This window comes from Daphnia carinata, chromosome 10 (genome assembly GCF_022539665.2).
Source record: "Daphnia carinata strain CSIRO-1 chromosome 10, CSIRO_AGI_Dcar_HiC_V3, whole genome shotgun sequence".
In the NCBI taxonomy this organism is placed as follows: domain Eukaryota; kingdom Metazoa; phylum Arthropoda; class Branchiopoda; order Diplostraca; family Daphniidae; genus Daphnia; species Daphnia carinata.
In genome coordinates this window covers 5853426-5881095 of record NC_081340.1, presented here as the reverse complement: position 1 = coordinate 5881095, position 27670 = coordinate 5853426, and the positions used below count along the sequence as shown (strand labels likewise).

General features: G+C 42.0%; 6 protein-coding genes and 1 long non-coding RNA gene across 9 annotated transcripts in view; 4 read left to right on the top strand and 3 right to left on the bottom strand.

The window, feature by feature from the left end:
• Positions 1 to 745: 745 nt before the first annotated feature.
• Positions 746 to 10657, top strand: LOC130701244 (muscarinic acetylcholine receptor gar-2-like). The gene is made up of 2 exons (XM_057523203.1): positions 746 to 855; positions 6762 to 10657. Exons 1-2 carry the CDS (start codon positions 752 to 754, stop codon positions 9430 to 9432), a joined length of 2775 nt encoding a protein of 924 aa, XP_057379186.1. The 5' UTR covers positions 746 to 751; the 3' UTR covers positions 9433 to 10657.
• A 3255-nt stretch (positions 10658 to 13912) lies between these two features.
• LOC130701260 (RNA-binding protein 39-like) lies at positions 13913 to 17177 on the bottom strand. Its single transcript, XM_059497347.1, has 8 exons — positions 17047 to 17177; positions 16911 to 16980; positions 16014 to 16063; positions 15463 to 15943; positions 15315 to 15407; positions 14959 to 15234; positions 14509 to 14886; positions 13913 to 14447 (listed from the first exon to the last, which is right to left on the bottom strand). Exons 2-8 carry the CDS (start codon positions 16959 to 16961, stop codon positions 14196 to 14198), a joined length of 1581 nt encoding a protein of 526 aa, XP_059353330.1. The 5' UTR covers positions 16962 to 16980; positions 17047 to 17177; the 3' UTR covers positions 13913 to 14195.
• A 323-nt stretch (positions 17178 to 17500) lies between these two features.
• Positions 17501 to 19609, top strand: LOC130701248 (translation initiation factor eIF-2B subunit delta-like). Its single transcript, XM_057523210.1, has 8 exons — positions 17501 to 17601; positions 17665 to 17847; positions 17904 to 18127; positions 18187 to 18292; positions 18350 to 18676; positions 18738 to 19003; positions 19099 to 19279; positions 19335 to 19609. The coding sequence occupies exons 2-8, from the start codon at positions 17670 to 17672 to the stop codon at positions 19541 to 19543; spliced, it is 1491 nt and encodes a 496-aa protein (XP_057379193.1). The 5' UTR covers positions 17501 to 17601; positions 17665 to 17669; the 3' UTR covers positions 19544 to 19609.
• On the bottom strand, positions 19587 to 20339 carry LOC130701253 (MRN complex-interacting protein-like). Its single transcript, XM_057523215.2, has 4 exons — positions 20182 to 20339; positions 20044 to 20115; positions 19841 to 19982; positions 19587 to 19766 (listed from the first exon to the last, which is right to left on the bottom strand). Exons 1-4 carry the CDS (start codon positions 20230 to 20232, stop codon positions 19657 to 19659), a joined length of 375 nt encoding a protein of 124 aa, XP_057379198.1. The 5' UTR covers positions 20233 to 20339; the 3' UTR covers positions 19587 to 19656.
• Positions 20340 to 21017: 678 nt separating this feature from the next.
• LOC130701251 (7-methylguanosine phosphate-specific 5'-nucleotidase A-like) lies at positions 21018 to 22638 on the top strand. Of its 3 annotated transcripts, none has more exons than XM_057523213.1 (8): positions 21018 to 21133; positions 21216 to 21345; positions 21423 to 21521; positions 21581 to 21650; positions 21722 to 21788; positions 21858 to 22013; positions 22077 to 22443; positions 22517 to 22638. In XM_057523213.1, the coding sequence occupies exons 2-8, from the start codon at positions 21325 to 21327 to the stop codon at positions 22625 to 22627; spliced, it is 891 nt and encodes a 296-aa protein (XP_057379196.1). In that variant the 5' UTR covers positions 21018 to 21133; positions 21216 to 21324; the 3' UTR covers positions 22628 to 22638. The 3 variants fall into 3 exon arrangements, with proteins under 3 accessions (XP_057379196.1, XP_059353251.1, XP_057379195.1); XM_059497268.1 differs by having other exon boundaries at positions 21043 to 21061; XM_057523212.2 differs by lacking the exon at positions 21018 to 21133 and having other exon boundaries at positions 21144 to 21345.
• A 64-nt stretch (positions 22639 to 22702) lies between these two features.
• On the bottom strand, positions 22703 to 27583 carry LOC130701245 (hemocyte protein-glutamine gamma-glutamyltransferase-like). The gene is made up of 22 exons (XM_057523206.2): positions 27370 to 27583; positions 27154 to 27180; positions 26874 to 26912; positions 26766 to 26807; positions 26478 to 26705; positions 26302 to 26405; positions 26040 to 26238; positions 25847 to 25980; positions 25651 to 25786; positions 25367 to 25593; positions 25117 to 25294; positions 24893 to 25058; positions 24719 to 24822; positions 24549 to 24655; positions 24395 to 24486; positions 24192 to 24340; positions 24064 to 24135; positions 23834 to 24000; positions 23647 to 23770; positions 23429 to 23589; positions 23203 to 23339; positions 22703 to 23132 (listed from the first exon to the last, which is right to left on the bottom strand). The coding sequence occupies exons 2-22, from the start codon at positions 27173 to 27175 to the stop codon at positions 22991 to 22993; spliced, it is 2730 nt and encodes a 909-aa protein (XP_057379189.1). The 5' UTR covers positions 27176 to 27180; positions 27370 to 27583; the 3' UTR covers positions 22703 to 22990.
• The window catches only part of LOC132088390 (uncharacterized), a 65154-nt gene continuing 63320 nt past the window's right edge, over positions 25837 to 27670 (top strand). The window contains exon 1 of the long non-coding RNA XR_009421937.1: positions 25837 to 25853. This is a non-coding gene — a long non-coding RNA (uncharacterized LOC132088390). The remainder of the gene's footprint in view (positions 25854 to 27670) is intronic.

Here is a 27670-nt window from a genome sequence, read left to right as displayed (position 1 = left end):
AAAAAGAAAAAATCGGATATTGCAAAGTCATTGAAGCCATTGAACTTTTTCTTTAACTCTTTTTTTTTTTTTTTCTTTTTCTTTAGTGAACCGAGTCATTTGATGAAAAATATTATCGGGCGGCGGCGACATGCGCTAACTGACGCATCTCTTTAAAGCCCCCCCCCCCCTCTCTTTGAATGCGCAAGCTGCGAACCCCCCCCCCCCCCTCTTCGATGCTGTTGCTCACGCTGCACGGTGGCAAGCAGTCCCAACTTCTCTGTTCACTTTCAAGCCCCATTCCAACTTTTATATTTATTCTTTTTTTTTTTTTTTCTCTGCCAAGTCTCTTTTTCTCAAGTCTTTTGCTCACCCAATGTCGTTCTGTTTCACGTTGTCCATTTTTCGTTGTGTACGTGCAGTGGGTATGCCCGTGCGGGAGGGTTGGCCCAACCTCTTCCGTACCTTTCCAAGCGTAGCTTTTAAACGATCTGGTCTAAGGGTAGCGCTCAGTTGTTCATCAGTCTCCAACTTGAGCCGGGCCGTTCAAAACCTATTTTCTTACACGGCTTGGCTCGGTTCTCTTCCCGAGTCTAGCCCTCCCTAAACTAACTTTCATTGCTGACTCTTCTCTGTTTCGGTTATATGGTGGGTTCGAAGAAAAACAACAAGAATCAAAATATCTAAAGAAAAAAAAAAAAAGGAAGATAAAGCCAGATTTTTTCAAATGTGATTTCGTTTTTTTTTATTGATTGTGTTCCAAACAATCGTCATGGAGTGGATAAGAAGCTCATCATCACTGTCAGCTCTCATGTCATCATCGGGCATTGGCAATCGCCCATCCAACACCAACAACCCGATCCGTCATTTGCGAGAGTAAGACATTCCCATCATTTTTCATCTCGATGTTAAACAAAAATGGCGACTATAACGGACCAGTGTGACATCCTTTTTTTTTTTTTTTTTTTTTTTTTTGCTTTATTATCCTTATACATAAAGACGGGAATGGGTGGGTGGTTGGGCAGGTAGCCACCGATGTGTTACCGTCATGAAAACGTGCCGTGACATTCAATCGGGTCGGTTGTCAGAGCGTTTACAACAGACACACTGTTTATCTAAAGATAACGGCCGGCTGTGATGTGCGTGTGTTACAGCCAAAATAGCCGTAAACAACCCTGTGTTCTTTCATTGCGTTATTGAATCATTCGATTAGCATATTCTCCTTTTTTTTTTTTTTTTTTTTTTTTTTACCCACTTCCCAAATATTGGCAATCAACACGTACTACGCAATTCCGCTCGCTCTTTATGCGCTAGTTGCGCACCGCACACACAAAAAAGGAGCAACGAATAGCTACTGAAACGACTACTAGGAAACCATTCGCTTCATTTCAAACAAAATGCGTTTTCTCCCCTTTTTTTTTCTAACCCTCCAAAAATCAAATATGCAATGCATTTGTCAAAATTATTTGGGATTCCTTACCTTTTGACAATGTAGTGACACCGTCGCATGACTTGCTCACATCGCCAGCGAGATCAGCCAGTTCAATCTGTTACGAAAAAAAAAACAAAAAGCTGAAGTGAATTGTGGCTGGATCTTTAAAGCAATCTAATATTATAAAGGATAATATAACAAACGGGAGGGACCAGGTGAGTAGAGTGCGGAACTCAAACATCGGGCTGGAATTTTTTTTTTTTTTTTTTTTTTGGTTGGGAACGGCGGAGCAAAGAGAGGGAGAGACTATATGTAAACCAATTCCGTCAGGAGGGGTTTTAACAAGCGATCAATATGCGTGCATAGACAAGCAGCGCAGTACATTCATACCGTAGGTAAAGGTTATAGACATACGCAGAGATCGAAAGGCAGTTCCGAAAAATTACCCTCCCATTTTTTTTTTTTTTTACTTTGTTTTTAAATATAGAACTCGGTTCCTGTGTGCGTTGTATCCGCAAACTATGACAAAAGACACAAGGGGAGGGCACAAAAGGTAGGGGCGGACCGGAATAATCAGCCGATAGGATTTCTTTAAAGCTTCACGAACGTAAACGACATCAAGGACAACGTCTAACGTTCGTTCGTGGAAGAAAGGGTATCGGTCTTGGATACTTCGGAGCAACGATAATCACCGTCGCTAACTAGATGTAAAACACAAGAGTCTTTTCATGGTTACATAGTCGACTGTAGTGATGTGCTAAAACGCGCCGCCATCGTTCCATACGCAGCCGACAGAGGTATTTGACATCGTAGAGTCGTCGTCGCTGATCTAATCAACTCGTAAAAGCTAAAGGCAACTTGCGCTGCGGCTATCCCCGCATTTGTTGCGTCTTATTTTTTCCCTTTTTTTTTTTTTAAACTCCCACCTCAAGGAAACGGACGAGATCTGTGTGCGTTCAAATTTTTTATCGAACGTGTTTCACCATCAACGTACACATCCGCACACATACTTAATGCTCTTTTCGACAATCTAAGTATCACCCTAGCGCAGCAGTCGTCCCCCCCCCCCGCTGTCCGTCTACAATAATTGCTTCCTTATATAGTACATTGTAATTGTGCAATGTGCCCGGCTTTTGTGTTTGCAATTACTACGTTCCCTGTTGTGTTGAATGCCAAGCGCACCCCCTCCCCCCCTTTTCTCCTACACACCAGTCCAGTAAAGAGTAAGAACGAGAGAGAGAGTCTTTGATTGCTGTTTGTTTCACGGGGGGAAAGCTGCCAACGACGTTGTTAGCGCTAGAAAATGTGTCTTGTGTATAGAATGTCACTGTTTTTTTACGCAGTTCCAGCCCCCCACCCCCTTTCAATAGCATTATTATTATTTTTCAAACACAGACCGAAAAGGGGAATGTGTATAAAGAAATGCCCCGTTCACATCGATTGCCTTTCATCTCCAGAAACGACTTGACTATAACAGTCGTTTGGCATCTCTCGATTTTTCTTTCTGGCTGTTAACTTTGCCGCCAGTCTTTTTCTTTCTTTCTTTTTTTCGCCTCCGCCACCCACGTTACACTTGAAGACTCACTCGTGTACGGAATTTCTTTCACTTTATTTTTACAGTCAATAAATGTTCCGCATGCACGTAAAAAACAAACAAACAAAACAAACAAGGTGACGTTAAAAGAAACTATGCGTTATGATTAGAATGCGTCTTGCATAAAATCAATACATAACATCACAAAAGATGTCATCCCAGTTTGTTTGTGACACATATGTAATAAATTGGACGGGCAGAATATTTCACCTGGTTATCACAATTTTATCTAGGCGACATGAAGTCAAGCGGAATCAAAGAATTCCATTAAACAGCCGTTTTTGAAACTTATTACCGCCTGTCTGACTACATTTGCCTAATATTTGAAAAGACGAGGAAAAAAAAAAAAAAAAAAAAAAAAAATGGGAGAGACCAACTTTGAAAGCCAAACGGACATATATAGGATCTCCGAGGCAACTTGCAGTAACTTTGCTGCTGGACAGACAAACAAGCCCAGCCGAGCTATATCAAGAAATTCGTCATTTATTTATCGTACCCTGACAAGAAAAAAAGAAGAAGAACTTTGTGCCGGGCATATTTAATTTTCCTGTTATGTTGTCGATGACATGGCGGGACCTTAGTGGGGATAACGTGCGCACAGTTCATGATGGGGGCATCTCTACTGGGACCTGGAATACGCCCGGATGAGACGTCGAGTCTCTTTTTTTCTTTTTTTTTTTAAACATTGATATATTTATATGAGGCGTCAAAGTGATACGGCAAAGTTGAGACCTTCTTTGGCGACAAGAAAAGTTTTTAAGGACTCGGGAAAAGGAAGCGACAGCGACTACAATCTATTACTTTCTTTTTTTTTTCTTCCTTTCCTACCACCCAAACCACTTGAGCGTATATTGAACTTGGACCGGTTGCTTACATCAAACATGGAGCAAAATCGTTGACGGCCCGAATATTGCTTGCCTCTCTTTATTTGCTTCCTGACTTTTCTTTTTTTTTCTTTCTTTTTTTTTAAGATTGTTATTGCTGTCAACTTGAAAAGCAATATTTTATTTCCAATACTTGGTTTTTTAAAAAATCGCTCATTATTATTAAATCATCAGAGAAAAGCGCTAGCGTAATAAATACACGCGCCGTTAAGTTTTGGCATTTTACCCGATAGCGAATAGCGATGCCCTTTTTTCAATCAGTCGGCTATCGACATCATCCAGCGATTTTCCACCCTTTTCGTTTACGATCGATGTTTTGCGTAGAAGGGAAAGGCCAAAGAACCCGAAAACTGTCGCCAAGTTAATGCCTAAATCTTCCCCTAGACTAAACTGGTTCCTAAAGCGGACCCACGGGCGGATGACGACATATTAACTCACGTTTAAAAAAAAGAAAACCTACTGTGCAACGAATGGCTAATCAAAGACACCCTTTTTTATGGGGTCCATATTGATTGAAAATTTCTCGCCCAATGGGGGGGGGGGGGGTTAACTCTTTCTCCTCCTAGACGTCACATAAAATGCTTTCATCATCGGGCCAACTATTACCGCTCCGAATTTCAGTTTGACGATGCCCAGTTGTGTTATATTTTTATTTTTGAAATAGTAATATAGTATAATAGAACCCCTCCCAAAAAACACTCAAGAACAAATTTCTTGGATTCAATTTACCTTCGAATTCAAGTTAAACAGCCGGCCTATTCTATTTGATTCTGAACAACACTACAAATCCAATTATTTTTCAATTATTCCAAGTCGGCAGTATATGTTTCCAGGGGAAAAAAAGGACAAGTAAAGAGAGAGAGGACCTTTCTTTCTTTCGTAGTTCTTAAAACATAAAAAAAAACGGAAGCGAAATGGGAATGAAAACTACATCGAATCTGCAGGGAAAAGAGGAAGAAAAAAAGAGCTTCCGTTGCACGTCCATTGTGTCTGGCGCACCATTCGAATAGTGAAAGTCCTCAGCACATAAGAGATAGACGTTATATCTTATATGTTGCATTCATTCCGGCCTTTTCCTATAAATGAAACTCTGTTCATACAAAAAAAAAAAAAGGAGGAGGGGATTCTCTATACCGATATAACCCAAAAAGAAGGAAAAAGACAAAAACTTTTGTGACTGATGACATTTTTGTGAACCTTTTCAACGTCACTCATTGAACAACTTCCAATTTTCGATACGTCTGATGATAGCGGACCCCATGAATGAAATAAGGGAGCAAAAAGAAAATGAATCAAAGTTCAAACTAAGGCTATCAATAAGTGTCCAACGTCTCTAATAATTCACGTGCAAATAGCCGAAAATAGACAGAAAAACAAACATTCGTTTGATGTGAATGACGTGTTTCGATCGATACCATCACACGCACATTCGTAAATAATGTGCATGGCAGTGTGCATCCTAACCCCCTCCCCCCACTTACAAAAAAAAAACCGACAGTCACACACCGGTCTCAAAAGTTCTGCGTGACTGAGTTCACACGCCCGAACGCGGGAGTTTAACAAAACGGCATAAAGAAGCCAACAATTTGTTTGTTTTTTTCTTCCTGACCATAAAAAATAAAACCATTTAAAATTGAAACACTTAAAAACGCAAGAAAAAAAAACCAATCTAAAGTTGAATAATAGTGTTAACAACAACGTAACAGGACGAACAAGTGCGCACGCTCGTATTGATTCGCTCCCGCTGTCTAGTGCGACACTTTGCGACATTCAAAGACCTCAACGATGACTTTGTGCTGCGAAACGTTCAAACTGGCAAGAACACGAAAGGCCAACGACAGACAATCGAATAACCCCCCAGCCGGTGAAAGGGTTTCCGCTCGAGATGACCCCCCTTCGAACTAGGTGCAATTAAATCCAAGAGTAGCGTTCTATCCCGCGGGACAACGCAAGGATTATGATGATCTCAATTTGCAACGTTTCAACGCAAGGCAGACTACCTGGAAATAATGAAAAAAACAAACAGCATAGTCCTTCGCATGGACAAAGGCGCATAGCAGCGCTGGATCGTATACAACAAAAAACCTATCCATCCTAACGTGAATGTAATTTGATGAACGAGTTTCGCGAAGAGTGGCTGGGGAACGAATGATGTCCTTTGTTCATTACGCAGCCATTTTTTGTTATTCAAATACCAAACTTGAAGCAAAGAGCGCAAATGCGGAAAAGCTTCCGAAAAATTCAGAAATAAAAAAAAAAGGGGGGGGGGAGAAACGGATAGTAAGTCGATTCAAAAAAATAAAAACAAACGAGGTGGAAACGAGAGTAGTATTGAACATGCCACATCAAGCGTCTGTTGCCGAGGGCGTAACAAGGAGAAATTTTTTTTTTTTTTTTACCTCTCGTGACAAACGCGGAAATAATAAAAAGGGAGGGAAAAGAAACGGCACCTGATGTCCCGACGGACGTGAATCTTCTTCTAGCTGCGACAAAACAGGCCACACAAGTGGAACGTAGGATGCGTTTAACCTTGAAGCCTCGTTTTTATTCTTTTCAACTCGATTGCCTTCTACTAGTTTCAACAACCAACCCAGTCGACGAGGACATGCAAAAATTTTCAAATCTCTTTTTTTTTTTTCTCATTTCTCATCACTCGAATATAAACTGCTTCATATTTACTAGCAACCCGACCTAGTTACTGCCAATTCTTTTCTTTTCCTCAGAAATACGAATAATCGAAAATGAGAAACTGCAATATTTTAATCGCAAAAAAAGAAAGTGAAATGAAATCGTCACGTTCGTGACAACAACGACATCTAAATGATTCTTTTTTTTTTTTTTAATTTCCTCTTGATCGGGGAAACGATAATAGGAAACAGAGGCGGATCAAGGAGCGTCAATGCAAGGAGGGCGTACTACTGGCCGAAGATCAGAGCGAATGCAACGAGCTGTTTGGTATCAACGGCACGTCACATCAACAACCGGCTAGTATTGGAAAAGACCCACCGGAGGATGGACGAGGCCGGACGTCCGGCGGACCCGATTGGAGCGAAACGCTTTACGACCTTTACAACAAGAGCATATCACAATACAACAGCACATTCCACGCGGACGACAATCTAACGCTGCCCCTTTGCGGCGATAATTTCACAGTGCCCGGCAATCACTTGGACTGGGCTTCGGGACTGAACGGCACCACCCCTCAATGGATGACGCCGGTAGGATGTCGCAACGGCTCATCGGAGGCAATCGATATAACGGCAGCGGTACCCCCGATGCCGTTCGAAATGTGGCAGAGCATCTGCATCATCATCTGCCTCGGCATTTGCATCGTCCTGACCGTTGGCGGCAACATCCTCGTCCTCTTGGCGTTCATCGTCGAGCGGACGATCCGCCAGCCGAGCAATTACTTTATCGCCTCCTTGGCGGCCACCGACGTCCTCATCGGGACCGTCTCCATGCCGTTCTACACCGTCTACGTCATCATGGGCTACTGGGACCTCGGCCCGATCCTCTGCGACCTCTGGCTCTCCGTCGACTACACCGTCTGCCTCGTCTCGCAGTACACCGTCCTCCTCATCACCATCGACCGGTTCTGTTCGGTGAAAATAGCGGCCCAGTACCGCAGTTGGCGCACAAAGACAAAGCTCCTCTGGATGGTGGCCATCACGTGGATCATACCGGCCCTGCTCTTCTTCATCTCCATCTTCGGATGGGAGCACTTCATCGGATTCAGGGATCTTGGGCCGGGCGAGTGCACCGTCCAGTTCCTCAAGGATCCCGTCTTCAACACGGCCCTCATCATCGGCTACTACTGGACAACTCTTGTCGTCCTCTTCATCCTCTACGGAGGCATCTACAAGACGGCCTACGACATGCAGAAGAAATCAGAAGCCAAACACAAGAAGATGCAGTCCATGGTGGCGCTATCTGTTGGCGGCATGGCGGGAATGGCTGCCGCCACTACTGGAACGGCCAAACCAGCCGGACAAACTGCTGGAACTAAGTCGGTCACTATCGCTCCATCGGCTTCAACTTCCACTATGACAAAAATTCCGCCAGCCAATACGACAAATAACGCAAAATCAACGGTCCCGGCTTCTGCTGCTAACCCATCGACGGTAACCACGGCAATGTCAAACAACAATCCGGCGCTTCCGGCTCAATCGAGAGCCAACATCGTCCCTACGGGTTCGGCGAATAATGCAAAGGACGCAATGAACGGTGCGTCTGCTGGATCAAACAACAAAAATCAACAAAGCAGGAGGTCTGGAACTAAAACGGAGACGACAAGTTTCACGACCAAGCAGGTCAATAAAATCGGAAAACAAGTGACGGAGATGGAACGATCTTCTTCGCCGGCCTTCGATTCCGACGAGGAACAGTCGTCGCAAGTTCCAGTGGCCAAAAGTCGGCCATCGCCTACTGTAATGGCTGCCGGAACGGCTACCATCGCTTCGACTGTCGCCATTCCGCGACTCGATCCTCCACCGCCATCCAGTCGAGTCAAAACGCCGACCACCGAAGCCCTTCCTCGCATTCCGGAAGTATCGCCATCCAGCCTGGCCAAACCCATCAACAACAAAACGACGGGCCAAACAGACGCCGTCAGATCCAGTTCGCCGACGGATCTCGTTTTACCACCACCGCCCCAACAGTCGCACGAAAATGTCGAAATTGAAATGGAATCGAACGTTGATTTATTCCCGCCGATAGAAACTATACCGCCACCTATCGCTGGCCAGTCGGGAGGCGACGCCGTTGAAACGATGGACACGGCCGATCTTTGTTACATGGACGAAAGCTCCGTCGTGGTGGCCTCTCCAAAAATTGAATCGAGTCACGATCACAGTTCGGGACTGACAGTGGCTAACGAATCCATCGCTAATTCAACCGACTCGTTGGGTTTACCCCTGGCTCAGCCACCGCCAAAACCTGCGCCAGCCCCTAGCGTTACATTCGCACCGACGCCAGGCGCAAACGGAGCAAACGATGAGAATTCGTCCGGTTCAAGTAGCGGAACGAGTGGAGGTGCGCCGTTGAAAACAAATGGCAAACCTCCAGCGCAACAACAACAACAACAGAAACAACAATTATTGGACGGCATCGTTAAAGATTCCGTGGCGACAACAACAGAGACGATGACATCGACCGTGTCGACGGCGGATGCTACCGTCAAGACCCCAACGGCTACAAAGGCCGATCTGGTGCGTTCCATCGGCAAGCGAATAAAAGGACGGCGGAAAAAGGCGGCGGGCGAAGAGCGTCAGAAATCGAAATCAGAGAACCGGGCGCGCAAAGCGTTGCGGACGATTTCGTTTATTTTGGGGGCGTTCGTCGCCTGTTGGACACCGTATCACATATTGGCGCTAGTTGAGGGCTTTTGTGCCAAACCTCCGTGCACCAATAGCCATCTTTACATGTTCTCCTATTTCCTGTGCTACGCCAATAGCCCGATGAACCCCTTCTGCTACGCGCTGGCCAATCAGCAGTTCAAAAAGACATTTATGCGCATCTTGCGGGGCGATCTTCACATGACTTAGAAATTTGAAAGAAACTATTCCAATTATCAGTGTCACCCCGCTAATTTTTTATAAAACTATTCATAGCAAAATTCTATTCACGCTGCAAGTCGCAAATTGTTGTAATTTGTTAAAAATGATGATCCTAGTGTTCCCATCACCTTCGTAAAAAAAAAGACGTAAGGTGTAAACATGCTTCCAAACTCGACTCTCGTAGTCGATATCGTGTGTGTAACTCAGCTATAAATCATATAGTATATTCTGCTTTCGGAAAAAAAAACGATGGGGCTATATACTACATGTACATTACGTATATACAGCAATTCCTTATTTATACAAAAAAAAAAAAAAAAAAAAAAAAAAAAGAAAACGTGGATTTGGAGGGGATTTTCGTGTCATAGCGTTCGCATCAAAAAGCTGGAAAACAAACATAAAATGTTCGATCCCATTTTTCCCTGCAGCCTGCTATGCTATACTTAGAAATTTTTAATTTCAACGCCCTTTCCAAAGAAAAAAAAAGAATAAAAAGGCTATAACAAAAAACAAGATGGACATCAACATGTTAGAAAATATCATTCGCATACATTGTAAGACCCACCCGCTTTCGCCATTCACCATGAAAAACGCAAGAAAAAAAAAAGATCCCAATGAAATTAGAGCTCCCATTTGTTTCTGTCTTGAACGTATACTGTCATCAATATAATATGATACAATAATATTATTATGCAGTATACCATAGAGTATATCCATATAGCCGGAATATTCTTTCAATGTGATGGATGTATGCATATGCATGTCCACCCTTTTCCCTCCCCACAATCTCTCAATATATTTCGCGTGATCCGATAGTTAGTTGGCTATATTACCATAGTCGTCGCATACTCCTTCATCACCCTGATTCCTACCCTTCTACTTCCTCAATCTTTTCCGGCGCATCCAACCTCAATCGGATTTCCAATTCCTTCCATATTCGTTCTGTTCCGGGAATCTTCTCTATCATTATGAACCCACCCACCCCCTTCTCACACCATCCCTTTTGGCTATAGGCTATATTAAAGTGTAAGATGTACAATCCCTCCCCCCTCCCCCCCCCCCAGGAATTGGGTGTAGATGGCACCGTTTGTCATCATCATAATATCCATCATCAATCACTGGCCCAACTGAATAATGTTCGTTTCGTTGTTTCTATATGATATCTTGGGAAAACGTGTGGAATTGTCAAATGAAATGCAAATGAGGAAGACGGAAAAAAAATTAGCAAAAAAAAAAAAAAAAAATTGAAATTGCAAAAGTTTGAACTCAAATTTTTCCTTTCATTTTGGTTTTCTCTGGCGGATTCTACGGTCATCAAAACGAAACAGATCAATGAGCAACACAACAAAAAAAAAAGGAAGATCAAATTTAAAATGGTGGGCCAGTTCGAAAAGGCGAGTAGAAATTGAATCAAGCGCAAAAGAGGAATGCCATTACGTTGATTTACAGTACATAATAGACGCACCGTTTGATCATTTAAAAATCTTTCAACGTTGTTCCGCCTTCCCTCATTATTATGCAGCCGCCTTTATCGCTCAGTTTGTCAGCACTTACATCCTACTTCCCGCTCCCTTTTTATTCCTCAGCTAGCACAAGCTGATATTCACTTACTTTCCAACTCCGTTTCTATCCAACGTCTCGCGACGGGCCATAGTATTGATTCGCTCCAATCTTACTTGTAACGGACACACACACACACACACACGCAGAGTAGAGTTTCATCAGGTTTGAACCCTTCAAACAGAATCAAAATGAATTCAGGTTTTCTTTTAATCATCTCTTCAGCCTGCCATGAATAAATAATGGCAGCCAAAAGATCAAAAGTAGAAACGGTATCAAAGGCAAAAACGAGTTCAACAGCGTACGAGTTTCCCCCCTTTTTTACTAATAAAAACAGAGCCAATAAATTAAAAGAAACATCTCAAAACCTTCAAAAAAATTTTAATGACGTGTGAGAAAACAGAACATTAAAAAAAAGGTACGCAACTACAAAAATGAGACACGCAAAAAGTATATTGAATCCAACTATTATTTGCCATCAGTTTGACGTTAGTGCCGCCCCACGTTAAATAGTTGAGCGCATTCACGTGCGATGAAGCGAACAGCTAAGAGCCAAGTCAAAAGAGCCAAAAGCAATAACAGCGCGTTCGTTTCCTCCTCTTCTGTCACCTTTAAGGCCTTCCAAAAGAAAGGGGGCGTGCGGAAAGGAAAAAACAAGAAACTCAAGTTGTGTTGGTTCCTTGCCTGTCACAAGCCTCTTCTCGTCAAGTGAATGTCGACATTTTAGACACCCTCCACACACGCAAAAAAAAAAAACAAGAAATAAAAAAAAGGGGGGGGGGGGAGGATTTCTATTCCAACGTGACGAGTTGGCGAGCTGTCGAAAACAAACGTTTCCACTTTCGACGCTAATTGGGTCAGATGATAAGACGACTCCGCTTTTTTCCAATCAAATCCACATGACAACAAGTGACAAACATCATCGAACCACCTCACCGCATAGTCAGTTTCCAGCGCATTTTTTCATTAGACTTGGAGGAGTAGGGCGAAAGAAAAAAGAAAGAAAACTTCACTTTATACTCCACTCGAATGGAGTAGATTGACCCAAGTGGGGCCTTCTCGGGATCCCATACGACCTCGGCAAAGATTTCCAGGATTTGATGCTTCCGACAATATTTGTTTACTCAAGACAAGTTTCCCACAGACACACTAGTTGATCACGAAACCCCACTTTCAGCTGCTATGGGGACGAAATAAAATCTTAGAGCAATAGAATCGAGAAAGAAGATACAACATCATCCCCTCCAAAGACTTGAGAACGAGCGGTGTAGCTTATTTTCAATTGGCGGAGCAAAGGGCTTTGTCGGAGTGGAGTATGGGCGGATTTCTTCAATATCAATATAGTCTTTGTGTCAATAACGAACAAGGACGGACGAGTAAACACACCCGTCGTCGATATTTAGTTCGGAGAGTAAGACGGAGAGCAATTTCTTCTTATAAGAATCTCTCAGCAACAATTTCAAATGGGTTTTCGAATTTTTTGTTTTCCCCTACTCTTCGAGGAAATATTCAATTGTGGTCGCAAAGGCATACCAATCCCCCGACATAGCCCGAAGGGGAAAAACAAAAATGTAAGGGGCAAAAAAAAAAACAAGAAAAACATGGACGTAAACGAAGCCCATCACAAAGTGGTTCTCTATACATACTTTTCTCATGTTTACGGATGGTCTAAACATGGACGTGCATTACGGTATGATGTATGGCACCACACGATCGAGTACAGCATGTCTAACCTCGGTGCTCTTGATGCGTGATGCAACATACCTTACTGGTCAAAGAACATATGGCATGTGTGATTATGGTCTTTGATCTCTGCTAAGTTGCAAGAATCAAAGGCCATAGCAATTCCTACGACCCCCTCCCCCCCACTCTAGTTTTCGGCAGCTCTACCCGCTGTATTCGCCATTGAAGTTTGATGGCTTAAAATCTAAACTCATGCACCCCTTTCGCTTCTCAAAATAGCTCTACTTTCCTCGTGTTGACGGTCTCTGTTCTCCTCGCCTCAACCTTGTTGGCATACATCATTGCATGAATATTAAATGTGATCGATAAAGGCTACGGGGTGAGCGGAAAGGGTCAATTTGGTTGAAACACAGTATATATATACATCAAGGAGCTAACATTACGCTCATTGTTTCATTAATTATAGCTAAATAATTGGGACGCTTAAGCAAGTGAAGTTGCTAACGTTCTTACCTGATTTGGCTGGATCGATGGCGAAAGGCGACCAGACCACGTTGCAGGATAAGCTCGGTTAGAGCAAAAGCACCACCGACGAGAAAAATGTTCCAGATGCAGCAAAATTTTCCCCACTATTCACTCCGGAAAATGTTACACAAAGCCGATAACTTAACACACTATACAGTGAAGGTATCTTCTGGTTCGGCAAAACATTGTTTCTTTCACTAGTTTCATATACCGAGCCAAGCACGTGTTCGATTGGCACATTGCCCAAAACCTTTTTGCTGCCATTGTTTTACAAAACCAACAGATGTGATACATCACTGTTAAAGAATAAATTTCTCTTTTCTCTGACACTAGTTTAACATGATGTCATCGTGCATGGAAACATTAGTAAGTTGGAAATGGATAAGCAATCCTGAGTCGCTAGGCACAACCATCACCCGATGAGAACGTACTTGAAAATGAATGCCATTAGAGTATCGATTGCAGAAGCCGGTGTTGCACATGTTTCAAAATTCTTAAATTTTTCTTTTTATCTTAAAAAATTATCTTTAAAAATTGGAAAATATATTCATAATTTACATTTTTCGTTTAACCACGTCTGTCTTTTGCATTTCACACATAAACTTTGTTAATTAAAACTAAAAAACTAATCGTTTTTGGCAATGTGGCATAATCAGCCTCATCAAAAGTAAGGCATGGAAAAAACGCGGGAAAAAAGGAATCAAAGAGAAAAATGTCGGTGTATTAATGAATGACATATCATGGGACATTACAATTCTGTTTATATCCATTTGAGAAACCCAGTAAATATATGTTCCCCTCTAACCCAGGCGATGGTTTCAATCTGAAAATAGTTGAGGCAATAATGATTTCCTCTGCGACACAAGTGAGGTACGAGTGCTCAATGGGTCAAAATGGAAATGGATGGGTCTGTACACAAGCGCAATAACTGTTGATGGGGCAAGGGAGACGATTGACGGTGGGTCACGAAGCTTTAAAGCACTTCACTTTCTCAATGGTGTCGTGGCCGTTATGGAGTCAGGGAACAAAGAATGATAATTAATTAAAGGGACGTAGGCTGCTGTAATGATACGACCAGCAAACCACCGCCCATGCAAAGCGTTGACGGCATTGACAGCCACCGTCACTGACGGACACTTGACGTACACATTACCCTGAGGTGACGCCTTGTCAACGTAGATGTGTAGTACACCACCGTGTTTGTTGCATTCGTCCATGACATCGTCACAAATTTCCTAAAGGGAAAAGTTATTATTTCTCAAAACTCTTTTTTACATCTTTGTCTTCACATCTTACCTGATGCCATAATGGATGTGTCTCAGAACTTGAATCAAACATGTTGGAAAGCATGAAACACTGGGTGGCAATAGGCGGTGCAACGGCGGCAACAGGCAATGCTTGTTGTTGAGCTGCTTGGATGGAAGCCTGAAGATTTAGGGCTGATTGGGCAGCTGCTGGGATTTCCAGTCCAGTGCCTTGAGCTAATTTAGCCATCAGCTGGAGTCGACCAGTAGCACCCAGATCAATTCCGGCGCGATCCATTTCATCACTATCCAGGTACGTATGATTGCCAGTAAAGTGCTCAGTCACGTGGTTAATTTTCATGGGCCGGCCAGCTAATTCAAATCCATTTAGCTGCTCCATCGCTTTTTTCGCATCTTCGGCATTTCGGAACTAATGGGAGAAAAAAGAAGCCAACGAGTTATTATGCAAATCCCATCGAAATGCTCAATCTAACACACGTACCGTTATGAATCCATATCCTTTAGAGCGACCAGTCTCCGTGTCAATCATGAGCTGCATGTGCTCGATCTTTCCGAAAGGTTCAAAAATGCTACGCAACATATCTTCGGTAATGTTGAAGTGAAGAGAACCGACATACAAGCGCATTGGGCCATTGGGGCCTTTGTTGAACGAACTCATAGCAGGCATGTTACTTCCTGCTAGGCGATTCTTCTCTGCTTGCGTGGGTTGAACGACAATCGGGACACCGCACAGCCTTTGACCCGTCAATGCTATCGCCTATACAGAACAAGAAATATTTGAATTAGACTTAGGAATTGATTTTTCTTTCTCGGTTTTGAACTGTTCTTCCGACTTACTAAGGGGACTGACTCCGGCTCAGCAAATTCAACATAACAAAGACCTTTAAATCTTCGCGTCTTATTGCAAGTAATCAATCTGACATCTCGAACCTGCAAAATAAAAATAAGTTAGCACTTAACGGAGATAAAAGCAATGAATTTACACCTTGCCAACTGCAGAAAAGAATTCTTCTAAATCTCTGGCACGAATGCGCTGAGATAACTGCATACAGAAAACAGTTCGGGCGTCACGCTCTTCAACGGTCATTTCGGTTAATTGCTTCTTGATTGGCGTTGGAGAACGACGACCACGATTTCTCTCGCGATCTTTCCCTCCTCTTGGGCTCCGAGATCGTTTGCGTCCATCTCGATGCGGGCTACGAGACCTTCGACGAGCATCTCGGGGGCTACGAGAACGGCGGCGGTCTCGACTCCGACTTCTGCGGCGATCTCGATCTTTACGGTCTCTACTTCGGCTTCTGTGGCGGTCACTACGTCCTGAACGGCGATCTCGGTCTTTGTCTTTTCCATCCTTGTCTTTATCGCGCTCCTTTCCTCTTTCTCTTTCCTTATCGCGATCCTTTTCTTTTTCCCGGTCCTTGTCTTTATCACGCTCCTTGTCGTATTTTTTTTCTTTGGTGTCATTTCTGGATACACAATAGAATAAATTTAGTAAAAAAAAAATTTATTTTCCTTTGGCAATTTGTTTTTTATTACCCATTCACACGATGAGAAGCTTCCCCGTTGACCTTCCCCTCTGCTTCGCCCTGGAGGTACACAGCACAACGTGATGAGTGAGGCCACGCAATTGGAAAGTAAGGGAATGGTAATTGGATGAGAGGACAAAAGAAGGGTAAAAGAAAAAAATATTCAAGGATTAAATTGATGATACAGTTAGCACATGATGAATACGACTCGAGCAGGCGAAAGCGCGGATTGTATACAGGACGTCCCCATCGAAGTTTACCTAAACTTACCTTGCCCTAACAGAACCACTTGCCACACGCCATTTGCAATCTGCAACAAATCGTTCAAACGAGAAACAAGACCCACGCTTATGATATCCCCAATAAAACATTTCTTTAACCATAAACCTATCCATAGTTCCAATAAAAGAACGCTGTTTTAAAACATTGCTTCGCATAGCACAAGTTCAAGTTGATGTGCACTTCAATTCGAATTTGGAGAGCGAAGGCAGAAAAGGGGGACCTGGAAAGATTCAAAGAATAAAAAAGTATATGCCTCCACAATTCCAGTTCAGTGGGTGTTGGCTCTCTCCTCCAACAGAGGCTGGGTCCTAAGACGACAGAAAAAAGGGAACCTTCATTTTTGTGAATTGCGAGGGACTTAAAGAGAGGGAAGTATTGAAGATATTTCAACAGAGCATCCTTCTCAACAAGTCATCAATGACGCTAGAATGCCCGGTTTTCAGCAAGATACCCTACCTGGGCACGATGTTGCAGAGAAAACAACGCAGCACGCGAATTTACTTGGCTCTACATGAGGAACAAAATGAGGAATTTTTACATTGCCCAACCTATTCCAGTTTTACTTATACATAAATATTTACAAACTGACATTAAATGCAACAACCCACAAAACGCTTTCACTTACCCCTTTCTTATCAAACGCGGCCTCCAACAAAGCGTCGATATCTTCATCCATTTCGAAGGTTTTCAACTCCCTAGGAAAAAAATGCGGAGATAAAAGCAGGTCTTTTCACAAAAATCTAGCTATGAGTTATGTCTACCTTCCGAATTAAAATCAATTTCTGAAGATTTAACCACGCGTCAACAATAACTAACGACAAACGCACGAACAGCGCAACCTGCAGCCAAAGAAAATGGAGGTTCTAGAAGCTGTGTGACGTTGTCAGATGTAATATTTATTCGTAGCATTCAAGAATTTCTCATTCGGGTAGAATACGAATTATATCAGGATAGACAAAAGTAAACCAGAATAACTAAAATAACAAAAATTTTATTAAAAAATAAAATTCTATAAAAGTTAGGTAGTGTAAAATTCAGTGGACGGGTTCACTTTACTGTTCCGCGACTCTCTAGTCTTTGCTTGGGTAGATTTGTTTGATGGTATATCGAGCCATGAACAAATTAAACACGCATTTTTTTTATAAAAGGAAATGCAAAACTTACCGCACAGAATTATCCTGAACTGTAGAAGCTGAGAAAAGGTGCATCGTGTATCTTCTCCTACAAGTAGACATCGATATACTTCAAGCGTCGTCTGCTGTACAACTGTTATGGTTGTAATATTTTATCTCTAAAAATCTCAGTTTTGATACTCGGTATATCTTTTTTATTAACAAGTAAACCCGCCTTGTATTGGAAACATATTTTATTCTTCACAGATACTATGGAAACTGGAAAAAAAGTTAAATCAGAAGGACCAGATAAGACCAAGGAAGAGATCTTGGCTGAGAGAAAGGCCAAAAAAGCAGAGAAAACTGCCAAAAAATTGCAACCAGCTAAAACCACTGACCATGGAACAGTGGCAGCACTTTCAGATCCCATTCAGAATGCCAAAGAAACCAGTATACTAGAAAATCATAAGTTTTTAAGAGTGATTATTTTAAATCAACTATTTTAGCAAGTACTGTGAAAGCTGATGAAACTGCAAAATCCAAAGCCGAGCTCAAGGCTGAAAGACGTCAAAAGCAAGAAGCTCAGAGGGCTGCAAAAGCAGCTACTGTAACAGATGGTAAACCGTCTGTGGCTCCTAAAGTTCAGCAAGGAAAGCGAATTCCAGATCAGATACAAGCAGATAGACCAAGTGTGGAGAAACGGCTAGTCAAAAGATATGTTAGCCAAAAAGTGTGTCACATGAGACCAAAAATTAGGGTATTCTGTTTAATGTCCTTTACAACTCTCAGGTTCCACAGCTCCCACCAGCTGAAAGGAAGGTTCAGCTGTTTTCCCATCTTCAGCAACAGGAACGGACATTAGAACTTCTTACTAAAGACTTGTCCATAAACCAGAGTGAGATGATAAAACATTCTTGTGTTCCAATTTACTAAAAAAAATCCTTTAAAATAGGCAAAATTCATCCTGCGGTCATCAAACTCGGTTTGCAGTATGCGAGTGGTATAATTTGCGGTAGTAATGCAAGAGCAGTTGCTTTATTGGAGGCCTTCAAAAGGGTTATTTCCGATTATTCTACACCGGAACAAAAAGAACTCTCCCGAGACCTAGAAGTGAGCCTGAAACCCTGCATCAATTTTTTGAAACAGTGTCGGCCTATATCAGTATCGATGGGCAATGTCATCCGCTTTCTTAAGAGGCACATAACTAATATCTCCTCCGAATCAAGCGACGTTCAAGCCAAGAAGGATCTTCACGAGGAAATCGATAAATATATCTATGGTAACAAGAAAATCTGTAATTTTAACAAGAATACCTTTTAAAAACCGTTTTGGCCACACAGAGAACGTTATATTGGCCGGTAAGACGATATGCGAGGAGGCCAGCAAAAAAATTTCTTCTGGGGATGTTATTCTAACTTACGGCTACTCGTCCCTGCTGTTGCAAATATTATATAAGGCATTCAAAGAAGATGAGAAGAAATTCCGAGTTATTGTGCTAGATAGTAATCCACGGTTCGAAGGACTTCAATTTCTCCGACGGCTTGTCACTTACAAAATTCCTTCAGTTTATATGCTGATATCTGGAGCTTCTTACGTAATGCCAGAGGTTTGTTAATTGTATTATACTGTACATGTGCGATAGCCAGCTGACAATTTTTTTGTTTTACCTGAAGCAGTTAAATTTATCTGGTTTCTCGTTAGGTAAACAAAGTCTTCTTGGGAGCCCATGCCTTATTAGCGAACGGTAATGTCATGTCACGAGTAGGGTCCTCTCAAGTAGCACTTGTAGCGAAAGCTCACAACGTTCCTGTTCTCGTCTGTTGCGAAACGCATAAATTTTGCGATCGTGTTCAAACCGATTCATTTGTAATCAACGAGCTAGGTACGTCTCGTTAATCTTTTCATATGGTCGTAAAGTTTTCATCCCGTTTTGATAGGCAATCCAGACGACCTCGTCGCGGCCGTAAAAGGAAAACCATCGGTACACTCGGTTGCCAATTGGAGAGAACTGCAGCAGCTTTCGCTTCTTAACTTGACATATGATGTGATGCCAGGAGATCTTGTTACGGCGGTCATCACAGAATTAGGAAGTGTTCCGTGTACATCAGTCCCAGTTGTTTTACGTGTAAAAAACACGGTAATTTAAACTGGTTTACATCTTCATTGTTAAAATTGTACTGGTGGTGAGAAAATACAGACTTTTTGCATCAGAGATATGTGTGAGCCCATTCAGAAGGGAAGTCTACATGTACTTCTCCATTATTCAATGTCTGAGTCAGAGCTGAGGAAGCATTCCCACTTTGATACTTTCATTAGTGGGACATCACTACATGTTCGGGTCTCTGGTACATGCCTGCAGTCATCATTAGCTAATTAACAGGAAAAAATGAAAAGACTACCTGAAGTAAACAAGTGTAGGTCTGTCTTAACACAAATGACTTACATAGGGAATGTAATTTCCTTTTCCTATTTTGGTTGCCTTGTTCATTAGTTTCACGTTCTGCAGGTTCAGCTGACATCCCCTTCAGTAAGTTAAGTCTTTGCACATGTTCCCGACAGTCCTTTGCAGATCCCTGTCCAAAAACCTACGCAGGAAATAATAGAATCAACACACAGATAATTAATACAACATAAGTGCTATTAAACCTTATTGACTGACTGTTTTTCCCCACACATCTTGCAGGTCCATTTGTTGCTATTTTTCTTAACTACATGAACCTAGGGAATCATTGGCTTGTATATGATATGATAACACCCAAAACCAGTGGTAAACAACACAATTACCTGATACATGTTGCATGAATAACATTTGTGAACACAAAAATCTTGGGGCATATTTACAAAAATCACAACGAACTTTTCGTGAAGGCTACAGATGTTTAACAGATTTAACGTACCGAAAAAATTTGTACTGCTGTCGTGTCCCCTTGCAAACTGTGTTTTTACGTGTCGTGGGCATTTTGGCGCGCTTCAAAAAACAAAAGACAAACATAGGTTTGTGCAACTTTTGATGAAATAAAACCTGGACTGAATCATGACAAGTGTGATGTGGTGACTAGGGCTCGGCCCCGATCGTCTATGATCGGTGCAAACCGCGGTTTTTCATTTAAAAACCGTCAAACCGTCGCTTCGGTTTGGCCATTTTTGACTGCGGTTTGGTTTTCGGTTTGCAACTGGGCAAAACCGGTTTGAACCGCCATTAAATATTTTTCTTTGAAATTTTGCTGAAATTCCAAATCAAGTAATTATCACTAATTGTTGTAAGCGTAATGGCGGTCAGCAACTTGTTATGAATCAAATTTCCGATCACACTTGAAGGCATCGCGATCGAAAATTGGTCGATCTTCCCGCCATCTAGCGACAAAATCTGTTACTGATTTTTTGTTCAATGCAAACCGTAAATCGGCGGTGCAAACCGTGTTAAACCGCAGTTTACACCGCGGGTACAAACTGCGGGTACAAACCGTCAAACCGCGGTGCAATATGTTTGAAAAAAACGGCAAACCGAACCGCACCGGTTTGTCCTTTAAAAAAAAAAACCGCGCGGGTCGGTCAAAATCGTGCCCGATCGTCGCGGGGCCGAGCCCTAGTGGTGACCCAATGATAATGTAGTTGCCTAGAGCAGCCGTAGCAGACGATACCTTAGTTCATTGTTAATTACGCGGTTTGCTTTGGTTATTTCATTTGAATACATCTTACTAATATGCATGGCAAAGCTTTCAAGACAATAACTGTTGTAATGCGAAACGAATTGCATTTTGAATAAACTACATGAGTTTGTTGAGGAATCTGATAACCAATACTAGTTTTCTTCGCAGGGTTGTTGTGGAAAGAACCGTGAAAGCAATTAGATATTCACTTTCTTCATTGGGGACTCGTGGTCTTCAAATCTGTAGGCCACCACTACACCTTCACATAGTAAAAATAATGGACGACGTCATTCGCTTAGTAAACATAAAACTGTCCTTGTGGTGAAAAGGTTAAAGTCTAGACTCTAATCAAGTTCCAAAATGTAACCTTCCTAGGTTCCCAATCTGCGATTAAGTCATGTTCACATCAAGGATTGGAAAATTGTAGGAGAAAAAGTAACCCAGTTGATTGTTGGAGGCCATGAGAAGTTACAAGTAAAATTTGAATTACTATTCCTTATCATTTTGGGCTTTACTGGTTAATTAACATACAGGTGATTGCAGATTTTGACTTTACTTTGACAAAATTTCACACCAATGGGATAAGAAAATTATCTTGCCATGGTAAAATAGATCTAAAATGAATAAATTTATTAATATGTAACATTGGATTTAATTTACTTCCTAAAATCAAGGAGTTGTCGAAAGCTATTCAAAATTGCCTCAACATTTCAAAGTGAAAAGCCGTGAAATGTTTAATAAGTACTCGGCTACTTAATTTTTTAAAAATAGTGCTGTTCTAAAATTTGTCTTTGTGTCTGTCCATTTCAGGTATTACCCTATTGAAATAGACCAAAACATATCTGTAGAAGAAAAAATTCCTCTAATGATTGAATGGTATGATGGTGCTCATGAGCTCTTAGAGAATAGCAATTTATTCAAGTGTGACTTTGCTTTGATGGTAAAAGAAAATCCTATCGAATTCAGGTATTAGCATACAGCTGACTAAATAGAATTATCCAATTAACCAATCACTGTACCTTGTTATAGAGATGGAACATTGCAGTTCATGAAAGATTTGAATGAAGCAAGTATTCCCATATTAGTGTTTTCAGCTGGCGTAGGAGATGTGATCGACGAAGCGTTGCTTTCCAACAATCTAACACAGGATAATGTTAAAGTGATTTCGAACTATATGACATTCGATGCTGAGGGAAAGTTAGTTAAGTTCACTGGCAAGCTGATCCATATGTACAACAAAAATGAATCGTCAGTTCCTCATTCGTCCACGTATTTTCAAGATCTTTCACATCGCCATAACGTCATACTGATGGGAGACTCACTTGGGGATCTTCAGATGTCTAAAGGTGTCGAACCGCCGAGTACGATTCTCACAATTGGTTTTCTCAACGACAAGGTAACACTTAAAAACTACAAATTTTTGTTTTCTAGTAAACAGTTAAGTAGGAATAAACTTTGTTTAAATCCAGATTGAAGAACGTTTGGCAAAATACAAAGAAGAGTTTGACATCGTCTTAGTGGATGATCAAACAATGAACATTCCCGATTCCATTCTGAAATCTGTCCTAGCTAAAAACTGAATGGTTTTTAGGGGAAAAAATGGTAGCTTAAACCAGAATATGCATTAAAACAAGAATAAAAAGAGTGCAATCAGATCTAGTTGATGAAATTTTATTCAAACCGATTAACCATCGCCCAGAAGTCAAAAAGATATACTGAAATGAAACACCTACACCTTTACATAAAGTGAATGCGATTAAAATAACAAGATTGATCAGTCACTTTTGAGCGCCTGAGAATGCAACAGGGGTGTGAAGTGCGGAGAAAGAGATAGGTTATTTGACTAATTGCAAAAAAAATTCCGTAGGCAAGTCCAAGTCCGTTTCAGGGTCAAGATCATGATTTCGATGAAGTTTCTTAGTACAGTGCTGTGAAATTTTACCTTAGTCACGAACATGAATCGGGCGAGAGCCGACAATGTCACCCAATTCACGAGAATTGAAAGTGGCAACAAGTTTACGTTCACCGTTGAAGCGAGGAATGAACTTATGAACGTAGCTGATCATCTCTCCAGGTTTCACGTCACTGAAAGATTTTAAAGTTGAATTATTAAAATATGCTAGTGGTGTACTTCCTGTTCGATCTGGAAACTCACCGGTATTTCACAGTCTGGGCGCGAACCAAGCCAGGTCCTTCGAAAGTAAACTCACACTCGGTTAGGGTAACGGAAATAGGATTCATGAAACTAAATGTGACGAAGCAATCCTGGCCAACCTGAGGATTTCCTCGGACCTAAGCATAATTGAATGGAATATTTTACCAACAATATTTAAATAAATAAAACTTCGTCAAGCAGGCATCTACACGGCTGCTTTGCTAACCTGGACATCCAATTTAGGCTTTTCCAACTGGAAGTCATCTTCCTCGCTCCAAGACTGCTTGGTTTCTTGTACGGATGCCATAGCATAGATCTTGATGTGACCATAGTCAACAATTTTGTCACGATATTCATCCCAGCTGACACGGATTTGCAGAGTTTCACCTAATTGCATCGCAGGTGTTAAAAACTATCAACCTTACGCAAAGGATAATTACTTACGGCCTCCGGGCTGAAGAACAAACTGGCGATCGCTGCGGCCAAGGCGACGAGCAGTGACTCCGGTGTAGTATACAGAATTGGCAGTAAGGATCGACGTAATAGTCCTCATTTCTTGCGAACGGTTCTGAAAATAGGGTGTAATTTACTCATGGATCTAAAAATAAAGGCAATTTTTATTAAACCATACCTGAATGTGAATTTGGACGTTGAACGGCTGTCCCCAGGCCACTTTTTCTTGCTCTACCAAGTCGAAATAAACATCCTCATGGGCTGGACGAACATCAAACATTGGCTGAGATCGTTCGACGCTGCGAGCAGCATTCATGGCCGACAAACGCTCTGCTGGTGAGCCCGCTGGAAAATTGCAGATAATGTTAAGGTGCAGGGAAGTTAAGAAATAACAAGAAATTTACATACTTGGATAATGCTTCAAATCCCTGTCCCTTTCGCGATCTCTCAAATCAGAATATGGTGAAGACATTCCCTGGTCTATGATTGAAGTGAACGTTTTTAACTATTCTATTATGCTATTATTTTAGAATTACTGAAGAGCGAGTTGAAACATCCGTCGCCCTGCTTCTGATAACGGGAAATGCCATCAGGACTTTTGTAAAGACTAGATATATCTTCGGCGTCCGCATCGCTGACGTCGTCGTCCGCTCCGGGTCGCTTGGTTAAGATCATCCGGCCAACTCTGAAATGTAGAAGTTAAACTGCGTTCTTGAAAACTGCACTGATTATTACTTACTGGTAATTGTTGACACGAATCTTCCTGAATCCCCAGTGAGAAGTCTCGTCCTCTTGGAAGTGGCTTACTTCAGCGTTGACTTCCGCGAATAGCTAGAAAAACAGTATTTTTGACGTTGTCCCTTCGTTAAATGTTTGTTTCTTATTTAATTTACATATGGGGTATCGTAGGCGAATCCAACTTCACCGCGACGAACAGACTCGACGGAAGAAGGACCGCGACGGAAGGCCTCAACAGCCCAGGGTCCACGGTGTTTTTGATCTACGAATTATAAATGTTTCATTTCCCCGAAAGCTAAGGAAAACGAATAAAATATTCACTAACCACCACAGTTCTTCTGCCAATATTGAGGGGGAGGGGTTGGGTCAATTGCTTGCCAGCCATTAAATCCGGTTTGAAGGTCGGGGCGTGACATCCATACTTCAGTCCTTTATAGTCAATAAGCAAGTATATTGTTGATATTTATGTAAGAGGATACAATCCTTTATGTAATATTACCATGAGTGGAAGTTCCACATGGCATCTTGGTTGTCGCCATCTGGGCCTCCCTTCATCTCATCACCGAAAACATCGAAGTACTTGTCGATCGACAGGGTGTGGTTGGTATCACGTGCGGAGACGAAATTGGTCACGGGGCGAGAAGGAATACCCAAGGCACGGAAGACTAAAAAGCATAAAAATATTAATAAGATCCTTAGTATCAAATCAGAAAATGTAAATACTGGAAGTAGCCAAAGCCGCAAACACCCAGCATTGTCCATATTTCACTGGTTTGGATCCATTGCGTAAATAGTGCTCGAAGATTTTAGAGCTTCCAGTCCATACCCATGGACAAACACCGTCTTCGAATGAGCCCTCCCATTTGCCTTCCATCAGACCGAAGCCATCGTTGGCGTTGATCTAAGATGTTTAAAGAAAGATACACATTAAATCCGCATCTGATAAAGTAAAACGCGATGAAAACTTTATTACGATTGAGGCAATGGCGCGGACAACTTGAACGGGATTGCCTCTTTCGGTTGGGTTAAGGCCAGATTGTTCCAGTAAAAGTTGAGCTGCAGGCAAAGCTACATCGGAGAACTGTCCGTAGACCCAACGGCGTCCCTTAGGTCGGTTATGGGTACCTACGTACACTTTTCCTGATTCATTCATAAGATACTCCTTGCGCAATTCCTCGTTGTCCAAGTACACGGGATCGTCTATAATTGTGCATAAGTATTAGCAACTAGGCTTTATATTCGTTTAAGGAACCCAACCTCGGCAGAAGGGGTTGAACAAAATGTAAATGTCATCCTTGAAACGGAATTCATCGACGCGTGCTCCAGGTGTCGTAGTGGTTGTTTCGATATTTAAACGCCAGAGTCCGACAAGGGCGTTGGCTGGAATATGGACCTATCAAACAAAGGACACATGAACTTCATCCTTCCGGCATAGGTTTAGATGAATACAAACCTGGAAAGTGATGTTGAAACCCTCTTGCTGATGGAGACGAATGTCCCACTTGTGCGGAGCACGGGTGAACTCGCGCTGATTCATGCGGAAGGGAAGGACAACTTTGGTTCCCTTGGTCACCTGTGGAGTGGGACCTACCAAACACAATGTTTTTCGTAACTATCTTTCGCACATCAATATCTTCAATAAATACCGAAGCTGAAAGACGCGCGCAGAATGTCGCGACGAGGATCAAAGTTGCGATCCTTCATGCGAACGGCCATGAAAAAGGGCTGACCACGACGAAGAACGGTCGTTGAGGACGATGAGGATGTGCGATAATCCATCGTCGACAAGGATGACATGTTAGTCATCGATCTCGACATAACCATGGAAGACGAAGATCCAAGGTCCTATTTGTTTAAAACGAGAAATTGGTGTGCACTTTAAAAGGATCAACGTAAAATTCAAAATACCCGGCCATTATCGAGGACGAATTCGTAGCGGTCTGTACGATGTTCACGGGCGTTGTCTCGTGAGAAAAATTCAACAGAATCGATCTTGAGGTTGTCCGAGGACACTTTCATAATAAAAGTTTAAAATATTTAAGTTATCTTGTGATGACTGAACTTGTACAAACGAATAAACTTACTGCCATCAATGCGAATATCGTCAACAGCTCGCTCAGCTCGGCGACGCCTATCCAAATCTTCAGCATAGTGGGACACCAACGAAGCGCGATAAGCTGCATTGCTGCCACCTGGGCTGACTCCAACGTTGTTACCCATTCCATCACGATCGTTATTCCGACGAATAAAGCTCGAGGAATTGGTCAAGTTGTTCAGTCCCGAATTGCCGCTCATGGAACGACGTAACATTCCTGAAACATTTTTATTATAGATTCTAGAACCATCAAACATAATGCTTGAGATTCGATTACCTGGAGATCCTTGTTGCGTTAAAGTCGAACGACGCATCATACCTAAATGTATTTAGTTGATAACATCAATTTAAGTTCAAATTTCGTTGTAGCGTATTTCGTGGTTACCTGGAGAAACTGGTTGTGCCATCGGGGAACTCATTGTGCCTGTTAATGCAAAGGGGTTATTTAGACACCATTATCAAAGAAAATAAAGTATCTTTAATTAAACGCCAACGAGAGTGCAGGGTGAACGCCCATAATTCATTCACCTTAGGACTAATCTATTTATTATGAGAACTAGGTAATTCCGCACATGTGCAAAAACACGCAAGTGCAATTCTACTTGGAAAGTTTGGTTTCTTTTGATTGCTTTGTTAAGTCGTAAATGAATTGTGCGCGTTGTTACCTGGCTGACCGTTTCGACGCATTTTCTCTGCAACACCGGATATCAAATAAGAATTTAAGTTATGGTTTCTTTTGTTTTAAATTCTTGATAATTCTCTATAAATAGGAACAAGTACGTAAAGGCAAATAATGGAACAGAAAACCTTAATTTAAAAAATCGAGTCCATCTGTAAGACGGACAAGGATGCTAGATAGTTAGAAATAATTTTCAACCTACCCAGTTCAAAGTTGTTTCTTTGGTCGAAATCAGAGAGGACACAGCAAGAAAGATCGGAGCCCGTGGTTTAACAAGCGTGTCTACCTTTTTGGGGAAGACAAGTAAGCAATGTCTCAACTGGAATATGACAAAAAGGAAGATTAGGGTGCTTCGGACGAGCCCTTGACCAACGACTTGTTCTCGCTGTTGCTACAGAACCAACACGAATTCAAATTCTGATTTCGTTCGCCTTTTATTCTTGTTGTACGCTCCGTTGATTTTAAGTCATACGTGAGTTATAGCTACGGTACGGAAACAAAAA

Excerpts from the sequence above, each read along its gene's own strand:
- LOC130701251 (XM_057523212.2), top strand. The coding sequence starts at position 21,169 with ATGAGTTTGTTGAGGAATCTGATAACCAATACTAGTTTTCTTCGCAGG. Across the intron at positions 21,346-21,422 it reads TGGACGACGTCATTCGCTTA|GTTCCCAATCTGCGATTAAG; the intron begins GTAAACATAAAA and ends TAACCTTCCTAG. Across the intron at positions 22,014-22,076 it reads GAAAATCCTATCGAATTCAG|AGATGGAACATTGCAGTTCA; the intron begins GTATTAGCATAC and ends ACCTTGTTATAG.
- LOC130701244 (XM_057523203.1), top strand. The coding sequence starts at position 752 with ATGGAGTGGATAAGAAGCTCATCATCACTGTCAGCTCTCATGTCATCA. Across the intron at positions 856-6,761 it reads CCGATCCGTCATTTGCGAGA|GAAACAGAGGCGGATCAAGG; the intron begins GTAAGACATTCC and ends AAACGATAATAG.
- LOC130701253 (XM_057523215.2), bottom strand. The coding sequence starts at position 20,232 with ATGCCCCAAGATTTTTGTGTTCACAAATGTTATTCATGCAACATGTAT. Across the intron at positions 20,116-20,181 it reads ATTCATGCAACATGTATCAG|GTTCATGTAGTTAAGAAAAA; the intron begins GTAATTGTGTTG and ends ATGATTCCCTAG. Across the intron at positions 19,983-20,043 it reads AAAAACAGTCAGTCAATAAG|GTTTTTGGACAGGGATCTGC; the intron begins GTTTAATAGCAC and ends TTTCCTGCGTAG.
- LOC130701245 (XM_057523206.2), bottom strand. The coding sequence starts at position 27,175 with ATGCGTCGAAACGGTCAGCCAG. Across the intron at positions 25,594-25,650 it reads GTTCAACCCCTTCTGCCGAG|ACGATCCCGTGTACTTGGAC; the intron begins GTTGGGTTCCTT and ends GCACAATTATAG. Across the intron at positions 25,295-25,366 it reads TCCGCGCCATTGCCTCAATC|ATCAACGCCAACGATGGCTT; the intron begins GTAATAAAGTTT and ends TAAACATCTTAG.
- LOC130701248 (XM_057523210.1), top strand. The coding sequence starts at position 17,670 with ATGGAAACTGGAAAAAAAGTTAAATCAGAAGGACCAGATAAGACCAAG. Across the intron at positions 18,128-18,186 it reads AAAGATATGTTAGCCAAAAA|GTTCCACAGCTCCCACCAGC; the intron begins GTGTGTCACATG and ends TACAACTCTCAG. Across the intron at positions 18,293-18,349 it reads AGACTTGTCCATAAACCAGA|GCAAAATTCATCCTGCGGTC; the intron begins GTGAGATGATAA and ends CCTTTAAAATAG.
- LOC130701260 (XM_059497347.1), bottom strand. The coding sequence starts at position 16,961 with ATGGATGAAGATATCGACGCTTTGTTGGAGGCCGCGTTTGATAAGAAA. Across the intron at positions 15,235-15,314 it reads AGCCGGAGTCAGTCCCCTTA|GCGATAGCATTGACGGGTCA; the intron begins GTAAGTCGGAAG and ends TGTTCTGTATAG. Across the intron at positions 14,448-14,508 it reads CACATCCATTATGGCATCAG|GAAATTTGTGACGATGTCAT; the intron begins GTAAGATGTGAA and ends TTTTCCCTTTAG.